General features: G+C 43.2%; 1 protein-coding gene across 5 annotated transcripts in view; it reads left to right on the top strand.

The window, feature by feature from the left end:
* Nucleotides 1-21,968, top strand: part of cdk18 (cyclin dependent kinase 18) — a 117,856-nt gene extending 95,888 nt beyond the window's left edge. Inside the window, exons 12-16 of one of the 5 annotated variants that reach the window (XM_036134657.1) lie at nt 11,603-11,708; nt 13,428-13,470; nt 13,562-13,652; nt 17,143-17,220; nt 20,696-21,968. In XM_036134657.1, coding sequence (XP_035990550.1) covers nt 11,603-11,708; nt 13,428-13,470; nt 13,562-13,652; nt 17,143-17,220; nt 20,696-20,730 — 353 coding nt within the window. In that variant the 3' untranslated portion in view covers nt 20,731-21,968. Of the gene's footprint in view, nt 1-8,628; nt 8,775-8,853; nt 9,039-9,853; nt 10,093-11,602; nt 11,709-13,427; nt 13,471-13,561; nt 13,653-17,142; nt 17,221-20,695 lie in introns of those variants that run through there. The other 4 variants (XR_004930583.1, XR_004930585.1, XR_004930584.1 and 1 more) reach the window with 4 other exon arrangements.
* The last annotated feature ends 2,205 nt before the right edge of the window (nt 21,969-24,173 follow it).

Genomic DNA, 24,173 nt, shown 5'->3' with positions numbered 1-24,173 from the left:
CAACTTTCCGGCTCCAGTATCTACTACTAACGCACCCCCGTTCTTCTTCTTCTCCCGCTTTGCTTCCTCTTTGTTGCTCTCTACCACCCCTCCCTAGAGAAAGGCTGGGCCTGTAACACTACCCCCACTCTGGATGATGTTAAAAACACATTTAACATTACTCCAGCAAACATAACCGGTCAAACAAACTCCCCAAAATCTAAACCAGAACATTCCTTCGATGAGCTAATGGGGACAGAGACTACAGTGTTACAAGACAATACACTTGTAGAACAACAAGCCAAGGTCAACCAAAACAAAATACCAACAATCCAGGGCAAGCAGTGCATTATACCAGGAACCGAAACAGGCATGTTTTTTTTGTTTTGTTTTTTTAAACGTCCACCACCTGAACTGAGCAGCGATTCGCCTACACTCAGATTCAGGCCAATAAAGAAAAGAAAACATAAGAGTTCGCCCATGCAGGTGAGTGTTTAGCCACTCACCCACTGACCAAATCGGTCAGGGGGTCTGCGTCTCCTTTGTGGTCTTTGCTGAGGTCGTGCTCTTTGAAGGACCAGCGGCCGCTGCTCCTCCACAGAATCCTCGATGTCAACTCCTTCCGGTAGAAACTGGCAAGCCTCGTTCAGCGTTAGATTGTCTCCATATGAAACTGAATGGCCAGGCCGAGACTGAGGTGGATTATCCACAGTTGATTCCCCCATCTCTGAGAAATCATCCCAGAGATTTAAAGATCCATCCTGATCCACATCCGAAGGAGTGTCGACCAGTGGTGGAGGCACCTCAACTGATGCTGGGCTCTGAGTGTCTTGGAAAACCCAGCTATTGTCCAGCGAGGTTCTGGCGCAATAAGGGTTGAGCTTATCATGATTAACCACTTTAGCTCATGACCTTGGGCCCTTCTTGATGCAATAAACAAGGTTGTCCAATGTTCCAGTGGCAAAATAGGGACCCTCGCAGGAAGGAAGGAACTTCCGTATTCTGTTTATCACTCTCTTGGTGCCTTTAATCAGGAGCCAAACAGCTCCTCCAACCTTATACTGCAGTTTGTGCATGTTTTTATCATACTGCCTCTTTGCTCGTTCAGAAGACCGACCCAGCCACTCCCTGGCCAGTTGATGGGAGAGTTGTAACATCTCTTTCTGTTGCATGACACACTGTGGAAGGTTGGAACAACCATCGTCAGGGAGGGGAACAGCCACAAGATACAACATTGATGGGCTCGGTTATCCCCCGTGAATCCAGTAGAACTGTGCTTGGTGGCCCGGTAAGCCATAAGTGCATATGGAAGCATCAAATCCCACTCCCAGTGGCATCGCTCTGCGGTGGTGGCCAGAATTTTCTGCAAAGTGACATTAAACCGTTCCACTTGGCCGTCGGATTGGGGGTGAAATGGTGTGGTTCGTGTCTTTTTGATGCCCAGCAGCTCACACATGTTCTGGAAAACAGCAGATTCAAAATTGGTGCCTTGGTCGCTATGGAGTGAGTGTGGAGCTCCATATCTACAGACCCATTCACACAATCTTCTCCGCCACAGTGGAAGCTTGCTCGTCAGGTAGGGGATAAGCTTCCACCCACTTACTGAAATAATCCTGCACCACCAATATATAGCAGTTATGTCTCTCAGTTTGATTTAAGGGTCCCATCAGGTCAACTGCTACCCTTTCCATGGGGACACCAACCCGAACAGTTCCCATGGCTGCCTGGGGCGTTTTCCTTGGCGGGGACATGGCTGAATAGCTGATGCAGGTTCAGCACCATAGAGTAACATCGTCTCTCATATTATACCAATAATACCTGCTTCTTAGAGTTTTGGGGCAGAGCCCTCTCTGCCCCAAAATGGCCACCTACGGTTCCATCGTTCAGTTGTTCAAAAACAGAGCTGTAGAAACAGCGTGGTAATACTATCTGCTGGTAGAAAACTTTGCCCTGACTGCAGTAAAACTTCCTCAACATGATTCCATCTTTCCTGTCTCTTCCACTGTGACCATAGAGCTTTGGTGGCTGGGCTACATGCTGCTTTGCTGGCCCAGGTGAGACGACATTCTCCCTTCTCCATCCATTCCCAAACTGGTCCTATGTTGGGGTCGTTCTTTTGGGCATCAGTGAGCTGCTCGTTAGTCCAACCACTGAACAGGTTAGGCTAAGGTGCTTTACTCACCAGGTGGATATTAGGATTAGTGCCGCTCTGCTTGTTTCCATTCATGCAATTGCCCACTACCCCCACTAGCGGCTGCCCTGGGGAAGTCGAAAAGTCAGTTTGGACTGATGAGCTATCCATTAGGGCTGTTATGTCATAAGCTGGTTGAATATGCTTATTATTATTATTAATTATAATTTGGTATTATAATTTAAATAATAAATAATTCAACTCAAAATTCCGCTATAACAAATATAGTTCAAATGGTGGTGATGTTAGCTATAAGCTTATAAGTATTTATACCACTAATGCATTAGTTAACTTGCTGTTATGAACTCGTTTATGCTGGAATAAATGATCAGGTCGGGCTGTTAGCCGACGAGGTTTATCCAGCACTGTGAGAACCCCAATGTAACTGCAATTAGAGTTTAAATCCTTATTCCTTATCACCATCCAATGATATTGTCTCTGTATTAATATCAGATGTTAACTCCAAAGGAGGTTAGCTCTGAATTCTGAATACCCAGGCAACTGTGAATTGGACTGAACACAAAACAATGTCTATTCCGCAGTCGTTGGTTTTATTGAACCAAAAGCAATTCCCTATTACAGTAATTCTCTGATTCAACAACTTTGGAATTCTTACTCATTACTAAACTAACATGCAAAATATATATGTGGAAATAAAGCACAAAACAAAAATAAACAATGGATTAAAATGAGCGGTTAGCAGATCTTAACTTAACTCACAGTTCAGATACACGTCACCCTCCCAAGATGGCTGCTACGATGACGTATGAGGGGAGGTCCTAATGACGTAACCACGCTTACGCTGATGGGATAATGCCTCGCTTCGAGAGGGCGCAGCTAACTGGGAGTTTAAAGCAAAGCCCGCGACTTGAGCTCGGACAAAGAGATTAAATTGATAAGAAGAAGCGAAAAGAGAGAGGGGGGAAAAGCAGGGAAAAAGATGAAAAGAAATGAAGCAGTAACCCACTGCGGGGTTCTTGATGGATTACAAATCAACACAGCAAAATCAATTGTAAAATGCATGCACATACAAAGAAAATGTTCAGCAAAATAATTCCAACTTCGTCGTGGAATAAAAGCATTAACCAACACCTACAAAGTTCTAACGCCTGCCCAGGCACTTCTAAACACCCTGTTGGTGAGACAGAAATAAAAGGGGAGACCCCGTTACTTTGAGGTGCCTCGGGGGCTGGTCCGGAGCGCTCCGAGTAGTGGCTTTCTGGACGCGCCTTGACGAGCGCAGTTGTCCGCAGGCTGCAGCGGGACGGGGAAGAAGCTCCTTCGTTTCTTCCTCCGGGTTCACAGTCGCTTTGTTGGCCAGACAAAGCGGGGTCCTCTTCGATCACTGGGAGATACGGCGTCTCTCAGTCTTTTGATCAGAGGGAATTTAAAAGTACTTATTTTAGTCGACCTCCAGTTATAAAAAGCAGGGAATAACCGTTGCGTCGAAAAATCTCGGTCCAGCGAGCAATCGAACACGTGGCGTGGGATTACCCCAACGGAAACAGCTGTGTGTGTCTTCTCGGGTTGGCTAAAAGCCAGGGAAGAAGGAAGATTGTCGTGTGTGATCGGCTTTTATAGCCATCACCATAGCAACCTTATCTTGATCGGCGGCCATTTTGCCGTGTTGCGTGATGGGAGTTGGTGGCCATTTTGACCACATGAGTTGGTGGCCATTTTGACCACATTGCATCATGGGTAACGCAGTCCGTTATGTCCCGAATTGATGCCGTTTTCTGTCACGTCTGAACTGGCACAACAGGGCACACTGCACAGCCTTGTGTTGAACTTGCTTCCTGCTCAGCTCTGGATCTGGTATGTTACATGCACAGTTCTCATGTCAGGGCTTCCTGGAAAGAACATCTGCATTTAGGTGTTTAATGCCTGGGCGGTGAAGCACTTGAAAGTCACATTCTGCCAGTTTCTCTAACCAGTGTGTGAGTTGACCCTCAGGTTTTCTCAGTCTGGTGAAACATCGTAGGCTGCTGTGGTCAGTTCGAATGGTAAAGTGTCACCCCAGCAGGTACTGTCTGAAATGCAAGGTGAACTCCATCACAGCTAAGAGTTCCCGTCTGGTGGTGCAGTAGTTCGTCTCGGTAGCCGACAGACGTCTGCTGCCATATGCCAGGACTCTCTCCTCCTCATCCTGTATCTGAGAGAGAACAGCACCAATACCACAGTCACTGGCATCAGTATCAAGTAGCAACCCACCGCTATCCAGAGGGTAGCCGAGGACAGGCGCGGATGTTAGGCATCGTTTTAATTCTTCAAAAGCCTCCTGACATTGAGTTGTCCAGTTAAAACGTGTGTACTTTTTGGTGAGCTCGTGGAGTGGCTTGGCAATGGTGGCGAAATTTTCAAGATAACGGCAATAATATGAAGCCAGTCCCACAAACTGCCGCACCTCTCCCACGTTTTGATGGGTGGGCCACTCCTGTACCCGCTGAATCTTCTGGGGGTCTATGGCCACACCCTCAGCTGAAACTTTGTGGCCTAGGAAGATTACCTGTTCCCGAAACAGGCAGCATTTGGAGGGTTTGAGCTTGAGGTTGGCAGCACGCAGCCTGGCGAACACATGCTCCGGTCGCTCCAACATCTGACCAGTGTCCCGTCCTAGAACTATAATGTCATCAAGATAGACCAAACAGGTCTCCCATTGCAGCCCTGCCAGGACACGGTCCATTAACCTTTTGGAAAGGGGCTGGAGCATTACACAGTCCAAAAGGCATCACGTTCCATTCGAAAAGCTCTTTACGTGTGCAGAATGCAGCGGCTCTTCTCGCCTGAGGTGTCATCTCCACTTGCCAGTATCCAGATGTTAGGTCGAGTGTGCTGAAGAACTTTGCAGTGGAGAGGGTGTCCAGGGTGTATTCGTGGCAATGGGTATGCATCCTTAATTGTTTGTTCATTTAGGGCCCTGTAATCTACACAGAGCCTAGAGCTCTGATCCTTCTTTCTTACCATCACAATTGGTGCCACCCAGCTGCTATTGCTGGGTCGGGCAAGACCAGCCTCCAAACTCTGAAGCACCTGCTGGTCAGCTTCTTCTTGTTTTTGCCGAGCCATTCTCTGGGGAGGCTGTTTCACCGGAGGTCCTACAGTGGTCAGGATCACGGACCGCGGAACCGGTAGGGCCGTGGCCCTACCTACTTTTGATGATCAAACATGTAAAATAATATATATAAATAAAATCAAATTATTCAATAGCTATTTTTTCAAATGCACAGTAGTCTATGGCAGCAGCATCATTCTCCAATGAGAAAGTGATAAATCATCCCATCTAAAAATGTATTGGCTGATTGTGTCATGTGATGTAAACAAGAGTTTTCCCACACAATTGCAAGCCACCTCTGCGCTGCTTATGACTGCCGCTACTTCGTTTGCTTCGTTAGCTTAGTTAGCTGTGTCCACTGCAAGTGCTGAGAGGTGTTTCTCGTCCCTCCATCGTATCAAGACCTATCTGAGATCAACAATGACCCAGAAAAGACTAAATAGCTTGATGTGCGCCCACACACACAGGGATCTTTTGACCACAGTGGATGCTTGGAGGATAGCCAGGGACTTCATCCAGCATAATGACAGACCGAGACACTTTTTCAGGAATATTTAGAGCAGGGGTGAGTTTGACATTTCTTTTTAATGTATTTTTATTCTGTAAATATTGTTAGCTGTAATATAATGATTGTAAGTGGAAATAAATCCGGGGCGTGTGTGCTGGAATGTCAGAAAAAAATTTAAATAAAAATTTGGTGCCGATTTTAATTATAACATGGCAGACACATTTATCATGCTCAGGGACCACAGCCTATGAGAAAGCAATAAATTCTGGTGTCTAAAAATGGATTGGATTGTCTTGTGTCATGTGACACAAATCAGTTGCGTGATCAAGGGGATTCTGGTGTTTTATGTGAATGCGGGCGTGTGCGTATGTGATGGGTAGTGGTATTGTGAGTATTGCCTGATGGGCCCGACCAATTTGAAATGCGTTCCGCGGTCCATGGTCAGAATGTCATGTTTCACGATGCTGGTGCGACCCAAATCATTTAGGCCAGTGGAAAACACATCAGCGTATCGTTGCAATAACTGGCCCAGTTGGCGGCGGTCGTCCTCCAACAATCCACCACAGCTGTCAGCATACAGTTCCTGGAGATACCACAACAACTTTCCAACTCCAGTCTCTACTACTAATGCACCCCCGTTCTTCTTCTTCTCCCCCTTTGCTTCCTCTTCGTTGCTCTCTACCGCCCCTCCCTAGGGAACGGCTGGGCCTGTAACACTGGCCAGCCAGAGGGAAAATATGCAGCAGTCTCCGTGCTGCACATTATCATTGTGGGTCTGCTCCCATCAAGTCCGTTTGGGGAAAGGAGGGACATTCAGCGGAACTTTCTGAGCTGATTGGGCGAAGTGTTACCTAGTACCTGCCTATCAAAGGTTGATTTTAGCTAATCACGGTATCAGATGAAAATGTAAGCAGTACCCACCATGAGAAACCACAACAAGTTACCCTGGTCACAGCACATTATGCTGTTCTTATTTTAAAGATGAAATCGTGGATTCTGACAAAACAGATGTGATAGTAGCAGCTACGAGGGCGTGTCCTTCTGCGCTTCCATGTTTATGTTGGTTCGGCCGTGGGCTCGGCAAGTCTTGCTTTCATCACTGCTTGTATGTCCCGCCTGGAACCATAATGCTTCAACATGACTGGCCCGAACCGTTTTTTGGTTCAGGCCTGAATCATTTAGATGGGAGTGGGACAAGATAAATTCTCCTGTGTCTCTGAACGCACAAATACCACAAGAATTCAGCTTGCATGAAAGGTTATATTAGCTCAAAAACAGTGCATCGCAAGCAAGCACGATCAGCTTGGAAAGTCCTGCTAAATGTCCTTCCTTTCTCTGAACAGATTTGATGGAAGCAGGCCCTGCTTGATAATCTGCAGAACTAAACTGCGTGTGCTACACATTATCAATGTGGTTTGGCATGTTACTGACCTTGGATTATTTTGCTAAGAACTATATACAACAAAAAGTGGTTCAAATGCGATGCACTTTACAGATTTTTATTTCAAAACAGTTTCCAAACTGTGTATCCAAATTCCTTCCACTTCAAATATTTTATGTGTGTTAGTCCATCATATAAAATCCCAATAAAAATACTGCATTGCTGCAGCAATAATGTGACAAATCTGAAGAAACAGAGGGGATATGAATACTTTTGCAAGACAGTGTATTTAAACAAGCTGTAGACCCAATTTACATGATCACCACAGTTTTAATGTAAAATATAATTCTACCAAATAGTAAACATAAAATTGGTGGTATTGGAACCCATCTGTTTAGGTTTCTAATGCAACTATGATGTTTTGGTGCTTTTATGAGAATGAGATGGAAGAAAAACTAATGGAAAAGCTAAATGTAATATTGATTAGATACCTCTGATAACACATCCATTTTCTATACTTAATCCTGTTTAGTCTTGCAGCGTTGCTGATGCCATCCATTTCAACTCTAATTAACCACGTTTAAATGGACAAAAGTATTCGGAATAAGTGAAAGATCGGAATAAAAATGTGCCATGTAAACAAGCCAATTGGAATATTGTGAGAGCAACTTTGCTGCACTCTTTTCTGCCTTATCTGCTGAGTGTCTTTGCTTCCTCTTAATTCTTTACAGCCATAATGAACTGCTCACACGTCTTTTGAAAGTCTTAGAAAATACAGTTTTTCTTTTAAATATCTTTTTAATTATCTGTGCTTCCTCTGAACCTTTATCATTTCTAGTTTTGTTTCTTTCATACCCAACGTCTTCAGGTATAAACTGACGCTATCTGCCTGGATGTTTCTCGCTGCCAATGTGTAAATTTGTATCCCCTTTTTACTACTTATGTCTGTTGTGTATTTATGTGATTGTAAATATTACAGTACATACAGTACCTGGAGGTCAGTTGCACTGGTTTGATATGTCTACAATATTATACCTCATGGATAATTCAACTGGATCAAATTTGGATCAGTCTTAAACTGGCTTACCTGAGTTTGGATGTTCTCCCTGTGCATGCGTGGGTTCTCTCCGGGTACTTTGGCTTCCCCCCACAGTCACATGACTGTTGGGTTAATTGATTACTCTAAATTGTCCTTAGGTGAAAGTGTGAGGGCGCATGGTTGTTTTGCAGTGTATGTGTTGCCCTGCGATAGACTGGTGACCTGTCCAGGGTGTTACCCGTCCCTCACCCATTGACCGCTGTTATGCTATAATAATGCAATGATGAATAATTGATCTCAGATTTAATTTTGAGAGTGGAAGAGTTTAACAAAGAAATTCCATTCTGGCTGCAACATGAGACCCTCAAGGCTTGGACGGCCGTTCTTCCCACCAGGGATCCTGCTGAGACCCCTCCTTACAGATAAAAGTCACAGCACATCTCTTCAGACTCTCTCTTCAGCCTTCTTCACTTCTCAGACTTTTTCAGATCACCTCCTGCTCAGACCAGGAAAGAGAAAATTCTGAACTGGAAGGTAACAGGAACGCTGTCCTGCTGCAGACATGGCCAGAAGGACGGCCTCTCTTCCCCTCTCTCTCCTCCTCAGGGCCTCTCTCAGCAGGAGGTCAGCTGTGACCCCTCCTTACAGATAAAAGACACAGCACAGACACAGACTCTCTCTTCTTCAGCTCTCTTCTCTTCAGCTCTTCACTTCTCAGACTGCACAGATCGCCTCCTGCTCAGACCAGGAAAGAGCTGCTTCGGACCATGGGCCCTGCACGGGCCTGACTGACGCACATCCAGCATCTGGAGAGAGCCTCTCGTCGCCTGGAGAACATGTCCGGGCAGATCAGGTTAAGTTTGCTGTCTTAAGCCGGGCGTACACTGTACGAGTTTTTCAGTCGTGGTACTTATATACATCTCAAACTGTGCGACGGAACCGCGGGGTTTAAAAAGTTCACCGCTCACGATCTGTGCAGCGCGACGCTCGGACGAGACCGGACTGCTCACACTGTACGTCGTGTCCCCTCTGGGACCGCTCGCTGTGGTGGCAGAGGCAGGCGAGCGACGGTGGGTGACAGGGACCCAGAGCAGGGGTTCGAGCCCAGCTCTGGCGAGGCCCGCAGGAGGCACCGGGCGTCGGGGGAACGGAGGGGAGAGAGGAGGGACGAGACGCATCGGCGGCCGCGCAGCACGGCAGGTCGCCCGCCCCCCCCCCGCGAGCGGAGGAGTGCCGAAACAGGCGGCGGACCGCGGAGGAGTGCCGAAACAGGCAGCCAGCGCGTTGCCGCCCTCCCCAACCCCCGCGAGCGGGCCGGGCGGAGGTTGCTTCAGGGACGCCCGCTCCCCTCCCTCCGCTGGCGGGGACGGAGAGCAGGGGAGGGCGCCCCCTCGTAGCTCTGCTTGAACAGCAGGATGCGCTCACAAAAACCTCACGACAGCCGACTGAATTTCAAACATGTTTGATTTTCACCGATCGTCCGATTCCTGATCTGGAGGTAGTCGTGAGAAGCCAGTCCCCCCTCCTCCCCCCCTCTACGATCAAGCTGAAATTCGGCCGATTCAAAAAATGCTTGCACGACTGAAGAATCGGCCCGAAAAGGGGAAAAACTCGTACAGTGTACGCCCGGCTTTAACCTCATAATCAGATGCAGGAAGAAGGGTCCTGCATGCCAAAAACAGTTCTATTGCATGTCTCCTCAGCACACAGGGAAGAGAACCCCAGATTCCGCTGAAAGCCAGCAGCAGAGCCCATGGTGAATGCCCAAGAGGAGAAATCTGCTTAAATCGGACTGCAACGGAGTCAAAGACTGTCTCCAGGACATCAGGCCTCCGACCCGGTCACCAAGACTTGTGGGTGCAGAGTGCAACAACTTCCTCCTTCAATGCTTCTTCCTTGGAATGGCCAAAACTGGACAGAACTGACACAAGACAAAGGACAGGTTTGGGCAGCGAGCTGAGGGTGAAATTAAAAGGTTTATTGGGAAATGTTTTGTAAACCATGGTGTTTAGAACAAAAGGGCTAACCTGTAGCTTGCGCTAGCCAAACTGCTAATAGCCTTGCTAACATCCGGTTTCGGACATTTCAAAAGGAGTTTGTTTTATAGCATTAAGCGTAACTGTTCTGATCCGCCATCCTTCGATTGTGTTATGAGCCTTATTCCCGCATTACTATCGAATATTAATGTTGGTAAAGGCAATTTTGATAACTTTATGTTGTAACCTCTTAGCCACCGATTCGCTTGCAGCGACCCCTAGCGCCCGGAGGTAGAATCGCATAGACAAAGGCAAGCGATTCTGAATTAAATGATTTTACAGGACGAACCGGTCCTCAGAATATTATTTCATAAAATAATGTTCTATTTAACTTGGGCTTTGCATTGTGAATGGGTTGAAACACATGGAAAATGTTTTTCTAACTCCATTCCATGCTTTTTGGAATCAGATCTTCAGTGAACTAGGATTCACTGAAGTATTCTGATTATGATCAACCACTCTTGTTTTGTCTTTTGTTTTTGTTTTTTTTTTACATGTAAATACTTCCTTAGCTCAGCTTCTTTTTATCTTCATTTTGCTTAGTAGTTTAGTTAAGTTTCACTAGCCTAGTAGAGAGGATTTGTTAATCGAAATATTGTGTTAATTCAGGTAAACAGCATTACACAGTGATGTTCTTTGGATGTTCATTTTATTTCTCTTATTAAATTCTTGAACGTGAAAAGAAGTTGTCACTCCTTTATTCTATGTGTGTGCAGGTTTTCCTGTTAAAAGATCGCTAGTTCTCGAATTCATCCCTTTCAACCATTGTCTTGATATCAGCTTAAAAGCTGATCATCACCAGACAATACTTAACAGACAGAGAGTTATTTATGAAAAATTAAAGAACTTTAAACAGTGTATAATTGCACAACACCGCTGAAGATGGGCACCGGGCAGCAAGCTGTATTAAAGCCAATGAAAAAATTACATTTTATTTCTTAGATGATTAGAATATTATATCAGACCAAAAACAATATGTTTAATTCAGAAATGTGGGTCAATTGCAAAGTTAGTTTAATACCTACCTAAAGGTTGCTGAGATGTACCTGTCCTCATTCTCAATCATGCCTTCTATCCAAGCTTCAGAAGGTTATACAGAACAGGGAAGATCTGCCTTTTGTTACCTCATCCTTGAAAAAATGTTGCAACCAAAACATTAAAATTACATCACTGGATACACTCTCAGTTTCAGTCTTGTTTTATCAATCCTCTTGATATAGAAGGGCAACTCTCGTTATTTTTAATTTCTATCCTTCTCCCGTTTGTTGTGCTTGTTTTTACCTGCAAAAGGCTTCCATTTTAATGGTGCACCTCGGCATCATTAGAAAGGAGGGTTCTTCATCACTTAGTTTCCTGACAGTCAAATAACTACTGAGTGAAATACCAAATAACATAAATTATTTCTTTCCTATGCAGGTACACCAACAGAAGACACTTGGTCGGGTATTAGCAGTAACGAGGAGTTCAGGTCCTACCTCTTTCCTCAGTACAGATCTCAAGCTCTCATCAACCATGTACCCCGGTAAACCTTCTACAGTTCTGCTGAGTTTCTATTGGTTTTTCTATGAGAGTGAGTCCATACATGGGCAGACTCTGAGATATTGTGTAAAACATCAACTAATATGCTGTAGTTTTATGCCAATGTTATATCAAATGTTATACTTTGAACTTTGTGTTTTTACTTTGAGATATGTTGTATCAGACATGTGATCTTATCAAGTATAAAGTGATGCTCACTGGGTAATTATAAAGTTATTTTCTGCTTAAATATGCAAGTATGTCTCTGGTAGCATGTGTACCAGCAGATATACTGACGGGTCATCTGAGAGAAAATACTGTTTTGTGAATCATCACAATAGGTTATTAAGAAGTCATTCAACGTGTCTTTTGTTTTTGCTTTTTTCTCAATTCAATGTTTCATAGTAAACTAATTTAAGAAAAAATAAAACTTTTTAACAATTAGAAACTGCAGTTTTTATTTATATTGGGGTGAGGGGAACTATCATATAAACCTGCCCTATGTCACAAAGGTAACTGCCCCCTAAACCTTGGAACTGCTTGTGCCACCCTTAGTGGCAACCACTGCCATCAAGCATTTGCAATATGAGGCTTTTCCATACTTTTTATGCAGAAAACATTGTGATCATGCCACAGCAGCTGAATCAGATTTAACTCCAGACTTTGACAGCTCTAAATCTAAAACCTCCACTTTGTTTCTTTTGAGCCATTCAGAAGCGCCCTTGCTCAATGGATCGATGTCCTGCTGCATAAACCAAGGACACCTGAGCTTAATGTCACAAACTGATGGCCACAAATTATCTTTAAAGATTTACTCATAGACCAGAAATCAATTACGGCAAGTGGTCCAGATCCAAAAGTAGCAAATCAGCCACAGGTCTTCAAACAGCCAACAGTATGTTTGACTTGAGAGTCTATTTTTTCTAAAAACCTTTATGGGTTTAGACCCAACACTAACCTAGACTGACACTGACTGAGTGCTAAACCTAACTCTTAGACCAGAAAGAAAGCGAGGACCCAAAAAAAAGTCCTCACTTTACTAGTAAAATGAGCAAACTGTTCTCACTCAGCTGCAAGTACAAGAATATTCACACACACCTTCCAAAAAGTCCCATGTTTTTGTCATCAGTCCACAAAATATTATCCCACAAGTCTTGGTGATTCCAAGATGGGGGAAACAGAAATCTAAGAGAAACATGATACTGAAAGAACATAAGGCCATAACTAAATCCTGAATGCACGAATAAAAACGCAAAAAAGGTTACCTAAAGACGACTTGATCCTGAAATGACAAAGTCAAAACACAAGCGCCCAACGATCATGACACATCTGTTCTTGAATTGCTTTGGATGAAGCATGTTTTTCTATTGTTTAAAGTCCTTTAACCCATTTTTACAGGTTTAAAGTTATTTAACCCACTCTGACAGGTTCTATTTAAGGAATTTCTAGATTCCTACAAGACAGGTAGCAATCAGGTCTAGGTGTTACTTGTGAAATTCAACAACTATGTTTGCTTAATGAATGAAATCCTTACTTGAAAACGGCTCTCATATTTTCTCAGGTAATGTCTGTTTAATAATAAAAGTACTTCTAAGTGAAATGGGTGACAAAAAAAGAAAACAACCAAAAGAAAATATGTAAGGGGCAAATATTGTTTTTATTGCTTATTCATTTTTATTGAACAAGTTGAGTTTTAGCCACTGTATCACTTTGTCTCCATCAGGTTAGACACAGAGGGGATTGATCTGCTGTCAGCTTTCCTGCTGGTAAGACCCAAAAGTCCATTACTATGTAGCTTTAAAGTATCTGTGGACTGGCAGAAGGTCTCATGACCTCTTTTTGTACGACATATTACAGTACGACACCAGGAGCAGAATCTCCTCTGAAGCTGCTCAACACCACCCCTACTTCCTGAGTCTGGGGGATGCCATACATAACTTGGCTGACAGTAAGATATTCCTGCACATGTTTTAGTTTTGTTTCCATTGACACAGTCCATTGCAAACGTTGCCATGGGATTTTTATCCCTATGACAGTGTAATGGCGTACCGCGCACGTGACGTCACCGACTCAAGAGCAACGCCCCTTTTGCCGCTTAGGTAGGGCATACAGGTAGAGAACGCCCGTAGCAACCAGCTATTACACGCACAACAGAACCAGCGATATGACCGACTTTGCAGCCGTTAAACTTTCCCAAGACGATGTTCCAGGCGCACGGATTACTGGTCGCACTGTCGAAGAACACACCAACCTTCAGCTCAAACGATGGCTTGAGTGTCGAGGGCTTAAAAAGACCGGAAAACGGGCCGAGTTGATGGAACGGTAAGCTTTGTTTTTTTTTCCTGCGCGGCGGTCATGGCGTCGTCGGACGTTTTTTTGTTTGTAATCACCGTCCAGGAATCGGTATATGTTTAATGTTTGTCTTATTTGAAATGTTTTTGAGTAAGCTATCCTGGTAGCAGGGTATCAAGTTAGCGCCTGCTACCATGATAGCCTATATGCAATCATGGTAGCAGGCGCTTCAATATTAACATGTCGGCCACCAAAATACTCTTACCTGTTCACTACTTGATGTCGCTGGAATTGGGTCAGGATGTTCTTCGGTTGGGCCCTTTCCTCCAACAAAATGCTTGCTACATATGTAGGTGAATTTGGTAACTTTTTCCGGGTTGAACTGTTGTGTAGGCTGACCGCACCGGTGAACCCATCGCACACATTTCTCGAGAAGCATCCCGCTGCAGCCTGCGGGAAGGCGGGGCTTGACATCAAGCCCCGCCCACATCAAGGACAGCCATATTGGAAATGCTGACGTAACAGGTAAAGCTTAACTGACAGCCTGTATAAAAATAAATAAACAGGCATTTACAATGAATTTACAATTAGAAAACCAATCTCCAAAAGGAAATAAACATAAGACATATTGTAACCAGACCTTAAAATTGAAGTTTGTTAAAACAAACTGGAGTCCAGATAAATATTTATGTAGGTTCATTGTATTACAGATTTTATTGAATTAAAAACAGTTTAAAAATAAAAGAAGCAACAATTAATAAACATGTTTAGTTAGAAAGGTTGGAAAAAAGGACAATCTACAATGATTTAAGTAAAAAAAAAAGAATGATTTCCCCTCTAAAGAACTATTGCATTCCCCATGCTCCTCTCTCAGAGCCATAGAGAGGATTTCTCTCTATGGCTGTTTCTCAATATGCGTTCTTGAGCGTTCTCGTGTGCTCGTGACACGTCATCAGCCTCAGCCCGAGCACTGTTCCAATGCCGAGAACGCCAAACCGAGAACGCGCCGAATTCCCCGGATGTTGTTCTCGCCCGCCCTCTTTATCGAGCATGCAAGTCGATATCAAGTCAAGATCAAGTCCAATCTTCCTGTGTTCTCGCCAAGACCGGACTTGACGAGAACGTGAGTCCGTACTCGCGTTCTCGTGAATTGAGAAACGGCCTATGGCTCTGTCCTCTCTGAGGAACTAGCCAATCAGTGAACCCCAAGCTTTAGGTGACCGCCCCTTTCCTCCACTTCCTGTAAACTATTTCCTGTTAAGTACTTCATGTCAGTGAAATCGCTCAATGGCTGCGTTTTAACACACAGGATTCTAAATTCATAACCATCCATAGGACTTCCCGGTGATACTGATGGACTTGGAATCACACCAATCCCAGAATTGGAACATTCTGAGTTGATTTGAATCCACAGTGGATGTTTATGCCCTGCACGCAGAGATCCCCAGTGTGAGCTGGGTGGCGAGCCAACTGAGCTGTGAGCTTGAACTTGATGCAGTCTCATCTCCCTTCCCTCACAGAGTGTGAGGTAGGATTGTTGAACACTGATTTTTGACACTGGTTCTTGTGCTAATACATCACAGACTCAAGAAGAAAGGGCCCCAACGAACAAAAGTGGGTTAAGAACTTAGCATTATTTCTTTGTATTCTCCTTGAGAACTTTTTGCCGGCTTTATTACTCCCATTTTGTGTTTTTGTATATATTGTACAAATGTAAATGTTATTTTATATGTGGAGTTGTTGTCCTTGTTCAAAGAAAGATTTTTTCACAACAACTCAAATCACTGACGTCTGTCATTATTTAGATCAAACCACAGGCTCTTAAGACTTAGCATCTTCTGTTACTGGTCCTGTTATTGTTATAAATCACTTATTACCTGTTTCTCTGTTATTGTAACGTGACAACGGTTACAATATGTAGGATTTAAAATCAACAATTAGCAGAGACAGACTCAGTCACATTTTAAGAGAAATTTTATTTAGAAGAAAAAAAACGCTACAGAGCGGACTCAGGATGCAGCGCCTCAATCAGAATAGCAGTGAAATACACGTGAGTCACTATTTGTCCTACTGTACTTTCTATTTTTTTATAATAATTTTTCATTTTCTCCCGTTCTAATCCAATGACTTGGGTCGCGGTGGGGCGGCGCTGATCTCCGCAATTTGAAGCCTTCAGTTCGTATTGATGATTAAAATTATTATTTTTACAGCACAGTAGTTATTTGTAAATAATACAAAAGCGTTTATATAGTACTTTTATTTGTTAAACAAATGCTTGGGCCTGTAAAAAGGTTTTGTTCTATGGTTTCGATGTACTATGGAGTATTTCATTGTATATAATTGTAAAAAAAATAAAGGTTACTACTTCACAGATTTCGCCCATCATGGGTTCTTTTTGGAACGTATATGTACATATAAATGTGTACATGTACAAATGTGTTTGTTTATATAGTAATAAAAAAACTTATAAAAATGTATGAGTGGCTGTGTTTTGAAACATACATACATACATACATCCTGTCAGAATATTCTATTTCTCTTAACCCCCACTCTATCATCCATTCTATGTTCCATTCTCTCTGCTCCCTCTGTCCTTCTCTCGCCCCAGATAAACAATTTGAAACTAATGGAAAACTCCTAATTATTATTATTTTTTTTTTATTGTATTTTTTTTCGTTCTCACTGAAAGTATGGAAGCGGCTTCTTAAAAAAAAAAAAAAAAAAAAAAAGGGCGGAAATCCAATATGGCTGTCCTTGATGTGGGGGGGGCTTGATGTCAAGCCCCGCCTTCCCGAAGGCTGCAGCGGGATGTACTTGCATTTCTCCTTGGCAGTGTTGAAGAAAACATCCTTCATACGAGCCGATCAGCATACCTCGAGTCGCTGTTGCACGTTCCATAGCAACAATGTTTAAAAACCATGGTTTTAGATTCGGAAAAAGCAGTCGTTTACCGAGTAAAACCAAGGGTAACGCACGTCTCTTTTACAGCGACACAGCGGCGGACTATGCAAGCTTGCCCTACTGCGTACCACGTGATGTGACGTCATCGTGACGTTACGTTTTTAAAAATAGCTCGCTCGCGGTACGCCATTAAAGGCTCCTCACTTAAGGTACACTAATTATGCTATGTCCTCTCTTTGTTCTAGCTGCGTCAGTGTTCTCTCTCAGAGAGGTGCAGCTCCAGAAAGATCCAGGACATCGTAGCTCAGTATTCCAGCCTTTAGGTAAGAAAAGAACCACACATGAACTTGCTTAAACTGACCTCACAGATAATGAAAGCCAGTCATTAAAAAAAAAAAACATGCCGACTGTCTGTTTTGCGGGTCTTATCAAGACAAAAACTGATCTAATTTTTGCAAAGTTCTAAAATGAAAAGTGAAATTAAAGGAAACGTCAACATCTGATTCACTACGATTGTTATTTAATACTTTTATTTGAAATTTGAGATGCTCAGTTATAATTTTTTGTTAATGTCATTCAGCAACAAAAAATAGGCCAAAATGGAAAAAGTGTGAAAAACTAAATAGACCTTTTGGTGATTTTATTTGAAGTGCATCATTCCACAGTGAAAAGGACAAGTTACTAGTGGGAGACAACCAAGACAGCTGTCGATCTTCTCAGGAGCGGATCTCCCAGCAAATTCCCCTCTTAGCCCAGTCATCCTGTGGAGGAAGCTCATTTTAGTTGCTTGAATCTGGATCTTGTTCTTTCGGTCAGACCTTAATTTCATGACCACAGGTGAGGGTAGGAACGTGAACCAATTGGTAAACTAAAGGCTTTATCTTTCGGTTCAGCTCTTTCTTCACCACAACGGATCGGTGAAGACTTAGTGTTTGAATAAATATTCATCTGTTTAAAGTGGCTGAGCTAATTCAGTAGATTTCCAGTATCATGAGTAGTGAAATGGAAATGGTGTGATGTGTCATCTGATTGTAGAATAAAGCCTCCTTTTTCATCTGCCATAGAAGACAAGTTGAGTCTCTTCATCCCAGGATGACAAAAGTACACTGAGCAGAAAAGAGAAAAGACAGTTGATAAATATAATATGTGGCTGCAAAAGAGTTCCACCTCACAGTTCAGTTAAATCAATCATGAAGAATAGGAGGAGTATGGCACTTGTGTAAACCTGCCAAGAGCTGACCAGCATCTCAAACTAATAGACCAGGCAAAAAGAGGACCGGTGAAGGATGCCACCCTCCACATCTCTTAGGGAGTTTAAGAAACTCAGCTGCACAGATGGGAGAGAAAGCTCTTAAAACAACTGTTACCTGGATTCTTCCCCAGGAAAATTCAAATGAGAGATCAGCCAAAAAGAGAAGGCAACTGTTGAGAAAAGCTCAGAAGTCACACCATGAAATCTCCTCGAGGCATTCGGGCCACTTCCCAGGTCAACTAGAACACTGGTCTTTGTTCTGATGAATGGAAAATCTGGCTTTTTGGCCCTCAGAATATGCACTAGGCTTAGCAAACACTGCTAAACATCACAAACACAGTATCTCTATGATGAAGCATGGAGATGGCAGCATTATGCTCTGGGGATCCTCAGCCAGAGGAGGCTTTTAAAGGTAGAAGGAGACATTAATGCAGAAAAATATGATCACATCCAGGAGGATGGGCCCAGATAGTTTGCAAGAACATATTTCAACTTGGGGTGAAAGCAACAAGGTAAAGGTTCTGAAGTGGCCAAGCCAAAGCCCAGATCGTAGTCCAATCAAGAATTAGTGGCTGGGGCAGAAAGCAGCTGTTTATGCACCATAAACAACTCAATGTGATCTCAGGAGCCAGACAGCAAATGTAAAATAAACTGAATCTGAATTCATAAACTCTACGAGAACACTGGTAAACCAGTTCCAAGACAAACGGAAACGTTTCAGGTATGTTTTTTAAGAAATGATGTATGAGCTAAAAAATATTTTTTTTAGATACATAATCAAAGCTGAGTACTGGGAACATGGGCTCAGGTAGTGGACTTACGTTTTATGTGGAACATTTCAAAACTTTATCCACCCCCCACAACTTTCATTTTCCTCAAATGATGTACAGGAGGTGGGATGTTCTGAGGCAGGAAATGCCTCACAATATCGTAAAAATTAAAATGGGGATGGATGATTTTTACATCAGAGTCCGCTGCACCTGAAAGGCTGAGCTCCGCTCTTCTGTGGAGTTATTTGGATTGCCGTTTTTAAACGGAGCTTTAATGATTACCTCGTCAAACAAATAAATCTATAGCTATTGCCCGTAAATGATTTATACATACAGCTACCTGGACTTTCAGTTACTATGGCAGACATGAAAACGATCAGATTTAAAGATGAGCTGGGAGGACATTTTATTTGTTTATTGTTTTACCAATAAACCACACACAGCTCCTGCCCTCTATGCTGCATCACTGAGCCACTGAGGTGGGTGGACAGGTGGAATAAGTGGTACTACTAACACAGCGTCAGCATCACGCCTAATTAAACAAAAACTATTAAGGTAAACAACTGAAAATAAAGCTGTAGTAAACGGTGTCATGTTTGGCCCTGATGCAGAAACACTCGACAACTAGGATCAGTTTCGACAGTTTATTAGAAGGACTTAGGGGAAACGCTTCCTAAGGGAACGACGAGGGAGTGACGGGGGTGAGACCCGTCTGGTCACCGGAAGGGAAAGGAGATCGATTAGGAGGTGATGGTCAAAACAGCGGGGAACTAACTGAGATAGTAAGCTTACCACCGGACACAGCACCAGATTGGAAGAGGGACAGAGCGGACTCAGCGAGCACGTCGAGGCTGGAAGCAGGTGCCCAAAAGACCGGCGGGACTGGGCCTAGAGGTCGGTCCGAACAGCGCCAATGATCCAGGGATCCGGGGCAGCAGGAGGAACCAGGTGGGCTTGGAGATCCACAGCTTGGAGCCGGCAGAACAAAGTAGCTTCAGATCAATTGAAGGCACGGGAGCGGTCCACCAAGGAGGCGATTTGGATTCACGAAGGGAAGCCACGATGGTTAACACTCTGGCATCCTCCTGCTGTCCGTACGCTGTTCTTATAGCGCGATCAGGCGCTGCTGAACCAGCCTCAGGTGTGTGCGCCCCGCCCACCAGTCAACTGTGAACACCTGTGGAGAAAGCAGAACCGGCAGAAAATGCACGGCTCTGCTGACTGAGTCCTGACAAACGAGACACAACCTTGATGTGAACACTCACATAGTCTTGCCAGTCACTGAAATATCTCTAAATAGCTTTACCAGCGAGTTCGTTTTTTATTTCGTACAGTACTTCTTTAAAAAAAAAAATTGTGTGCACATCTGCTTTTCGGCACTCTACATAGATTTTCCAGATTTTGCACACTGAGCTGTATTACAGCAGCACGGCTCCTCTGCTGACCAGAGGAGCTGTGGACAGGGACGAGGTTCGAACTTAAGATCTTTAACACAAAAGTAGGAGGTCTTAGATCTGTAAAGCCCCCAGTCAGGAGTTTCCAATTTGTGCACCAGCAGTATGGTAATAGTTTCTGCCACCAATGATGTTCATGGCCTGATGAATTATAATACACAACAATGCAATAACACGGATGTGGTTGAACTGTAGCACAATGTGAAACTATGCAAGGGGCATATTGAATCGTTTTGGAATGCACCACATGCATAGTGAAGAGTCTTGAAAAAGTCATAAAGATCTATTTTGATTGTATTAACTTTAATATAATCCTCTCCAGGCCGAGGAAAGAATCGAAGACAAAGCATCTTCTAGAGATCGCAGAGGAGAGGAGGGAAGATGTGAATGGAGAGGAGCTGCCTTTCAAATCCAGACCACCAAGGCCAACAAAGCTTAACATATTGAGCAAGCATCCCCAACACACACACACACACAATCATAAGGACAGCTTGCTCACCCATTTCCATGGCAGCTGAACATAAAGGCCCAAAGTCTCTCTGAAGATAAACTTGTTCTGCACTTAAGAAGACCTTATTCGCTCTCCTTCCGCACACACATACACACACGCTCACAGCACGTATACGTTGAACACTTTTGCACTATAACAAACACTGCACGTGCTGCCAGAACATGATTGCACATATCAGAGATATTTGTTTTCCCCCTTTAATTCCTCTGACAAAGAAGGCGCTTCAAAATACCTAGCCCCGCCTCTCTGATACCCACACATGGGGCAAGGGTCAGGGGGCTGCAACAACAACACCACCCAGGTTTTTAGGAGCAATCTAATTCTGGAGGTGGTTTAAAAAGAATCGACTAAGGGAAAACGTAGTTAATGCAAGAACTAAAAAAATATTTCAATAAAGTTTATCTTATGTAAGATTTTCAAGCAGTTTGAAAACATCATTGTTGCTATTCTTAAAAAGCCACCTAAATTCTAAAACATGCCTCGAGAATGTACTGGAAACTGAAACAAACGAGCATGTTACGTTCTCTGGGTGCGGGGAATACGTCCAAAATATGCCTGAAGCCAAATTTTTCGGTTCCTCTTCACCACATCTTCCACAGGTTCTGCCTCTGCCTTTCTTTCTGCTCTCTGACCGCTGGGCTTCTGCTGCCCTCAGGCCTTCCTCTGCAGCGCAGTGTTGATCACCTAGTGACTGCTGCTCAACCAGCATTGTTGTAAGCAGCATTATAGGGACATTCAGTGAAAACACAAGCTAAATTGTGGCCTGACAGTTTCAAATATCCATCTGTAAACTAACTGTGGACAAATGTACTGCCTGTGGTTTACAGGTAAGTCAGTTTGATTGTAAAGGAAAAGAAATTTGTGGCACTAACGTTGGAACAAAACAGGGATTCTCTTGAAATCACTGACATTTGTGTTGAATGAATGTATTTTTCTATGTCTATTAGTATGAACTATTTATATTAATTGCTAGCACAAATACCATTGTTGAGCTTGTTTATTTAAAATGTTTTTTGAGATTATGTCAAGGCAGAGCAAGTTTATTTATATAGCACTTTTCAGGAACAAGACAATTCAAAGTGCTGTACAGGGACAGAAAAACATTACAGAGGGAAATATTACATAGGAAAAGAAAAACATTACATTAACAAAGAAATAAGCTAAGTAAGACCATGATTAGACTTGTTTCACTGGAAGAAGCTTAATCACTAACATTCAAAGCTAAATTGTTTCTATTCATACATTAACAAACAAACAGAAAGCATAAAATCACAGGACTTAATTGTTTCTAATAAGAAGAAGAAATAAACTGGGTAAATCCTTGTTTTGGCTAAAGATGTCCAACTATCTTTAGCCAAAACAAAACGATGAACCAAAGTCTTAGGGCTCTATTCCACAAAAGCAAAACTAATTGTGAAAAAGGATTTAAAAAGATTAATTAAGCAAGGAAATGTTGCAGTTTTTTTTTTTAATACTGCAAAGCTTAATTGTCAAGTTAGAACTAGTACAAAGCCAGAAATATGTACATATATTTTTCTTGTTAATAAAGATCTAATACAACTAGACATGCAGCAAGATGTTGGCACATGACCAGAATCAGCCAACTTTCTGCTTGGTCAGCTTTAACCAATAATCTGCAAGTCAAAAAATCAAATCCCAAATCTTTTTCTGGTCACTGAACGTGTCGTGCCTGATCCAGCCCTCGGGATGTGTGAGGAAAATGTTGGCTTTTTTTGTAGCAGTGAGGTGTTTAAAAATTAAATCCGACGGACCTGAGAGAGTCCGTCACAGAACCTGGTGTACACGTCTCCATTCTCTACGTAATACACACAGAGCCTGCAGCTTTAGTAATGCTAGCTGGGCTTATCACTGATATAAGATGCTAAAGGCAGTTTAAAATCCCAACGATGCCATCGTTTTGTCTGTGATTTTAATTAAGTTAAACTCTGTTTTACACCAGCTGGTCTCAGTCACATACAGCCCACAAAGACCGCTCACGGCAAAGAGGTTAGAACTCTGTTCCCATTGCTTTCAGTGTTATAGTCTGGGGATTTCAATCAGAATTAGGCAAAATCAGTAGTGTCAGGTCAAAACTTTACAACTAGCAAATGTCAAAAATGGAGCACAAAATTATCATCAGTGCATTGCTGAAGAAAATGTCTTGGTTCCTGGGTGAAAAAAGGCAGTGGGGCGATTTTTTTTTTTTTCCCTGAAGTTACTTTAAGTTCCCTTTTGAGTAACTGCACATGCGCAAGACTTACCTGCTCTTCCACTGCCCAGAGGGATCGCGTAAAACAGACGTGACCAGACGTTCCCGATTTGTATGACCTGTGCACGGCAAAAGCTGTCGGCGGAAACGTCCCCCATTTCAGTGTATCATGTTGGAGTAAAAAAGTTTACCGCTGGGCGCGCTCGTGGTAAAGCGGGTAGCGCAACCCATATACGGAGGCCTTTAGTCCTCGACGTTGACCTGGGTTTGAATCCGGGTCATTTTCCGGCCCCTCTTCCACCCCCTTCCTGCCTACTGTCATAAAAAGCGAGCCACTAGAGCTGTGAAAAAAAAAAAAGTTTAGCACAACAAGTTTAGCAGTGTCCTGCCGCTGTCCCAACGTAGAGGAGCTGAGCCAAAGGCGCCTTCCCGATCAGGCAGAACAAACCAACCCGCAAACAGAGATTCTGACAGAGAGGTTTTACAAAGCTATTAACTGACCTGCATGGATACCAATCTTAGCATCTTAATGCTGTATAAATTCCTGGGGGGGGGGGTCACAATGGCTACTCTGAGTGGAGCCAAGACCAAAACTGACTTCTAGGATCCTTACATTACTCCAGTCTCAAAAACATCATACCTGAATAACATATTTAAATTAAAGCTTAGCTTTAGCTCCCAGGAAATACTCACCTGTATGTGTACTAAACAAAGAGTTGCCCCCTGCAGGTAACTGCTCCTCTTTAAAAGCATCTGGAGATTTTGTGGAATGCTATTTATTTATTTTTTCAATCAGTTTATAGATTTATTTATACGCTAATTACCAACATACGTTTTTCCTAGGATAGATAGAAAAATTGTTTCAAAACATAGAAGATAAATAAATACATGTCTCTGTTTGCCCTCTTATCTGACATTAAAAAGGAAGATAACTACTTGACAGGATCAGCTACCTTTAAGGGTTGTTTTTCTTTTCTTCAGTAAGATTTCACATATTCAAACACTCCAGGCACCAGGTTTATTTTGGAAAAAGGCGAAATGCTGCTCAGACACTACCAGTCAAAGCTGTGGACTGAACTT

The sequence above is a fragment of the Fundulus heteroclitus genome, unplaced genomic scaffold (genome assembly GCF_011125445.2).
Source record: "Fundulus heteroclitus isolate FHET01 unplaced genomic scaffold, MU-UCD_Fhet_4.1 scaffold_88, whole genome shotgun sequence".
Classification (NCBI taxonomy): Eukaryota; Metazoa; Chordata; class Actinopteri; order Cyprinodontiformes; family Fundulidae; genus Fundulus; species Fundulus heteroclitus.
This window is presented reverse-complemented; position numbering and strand designations above follow the sequence as displayed.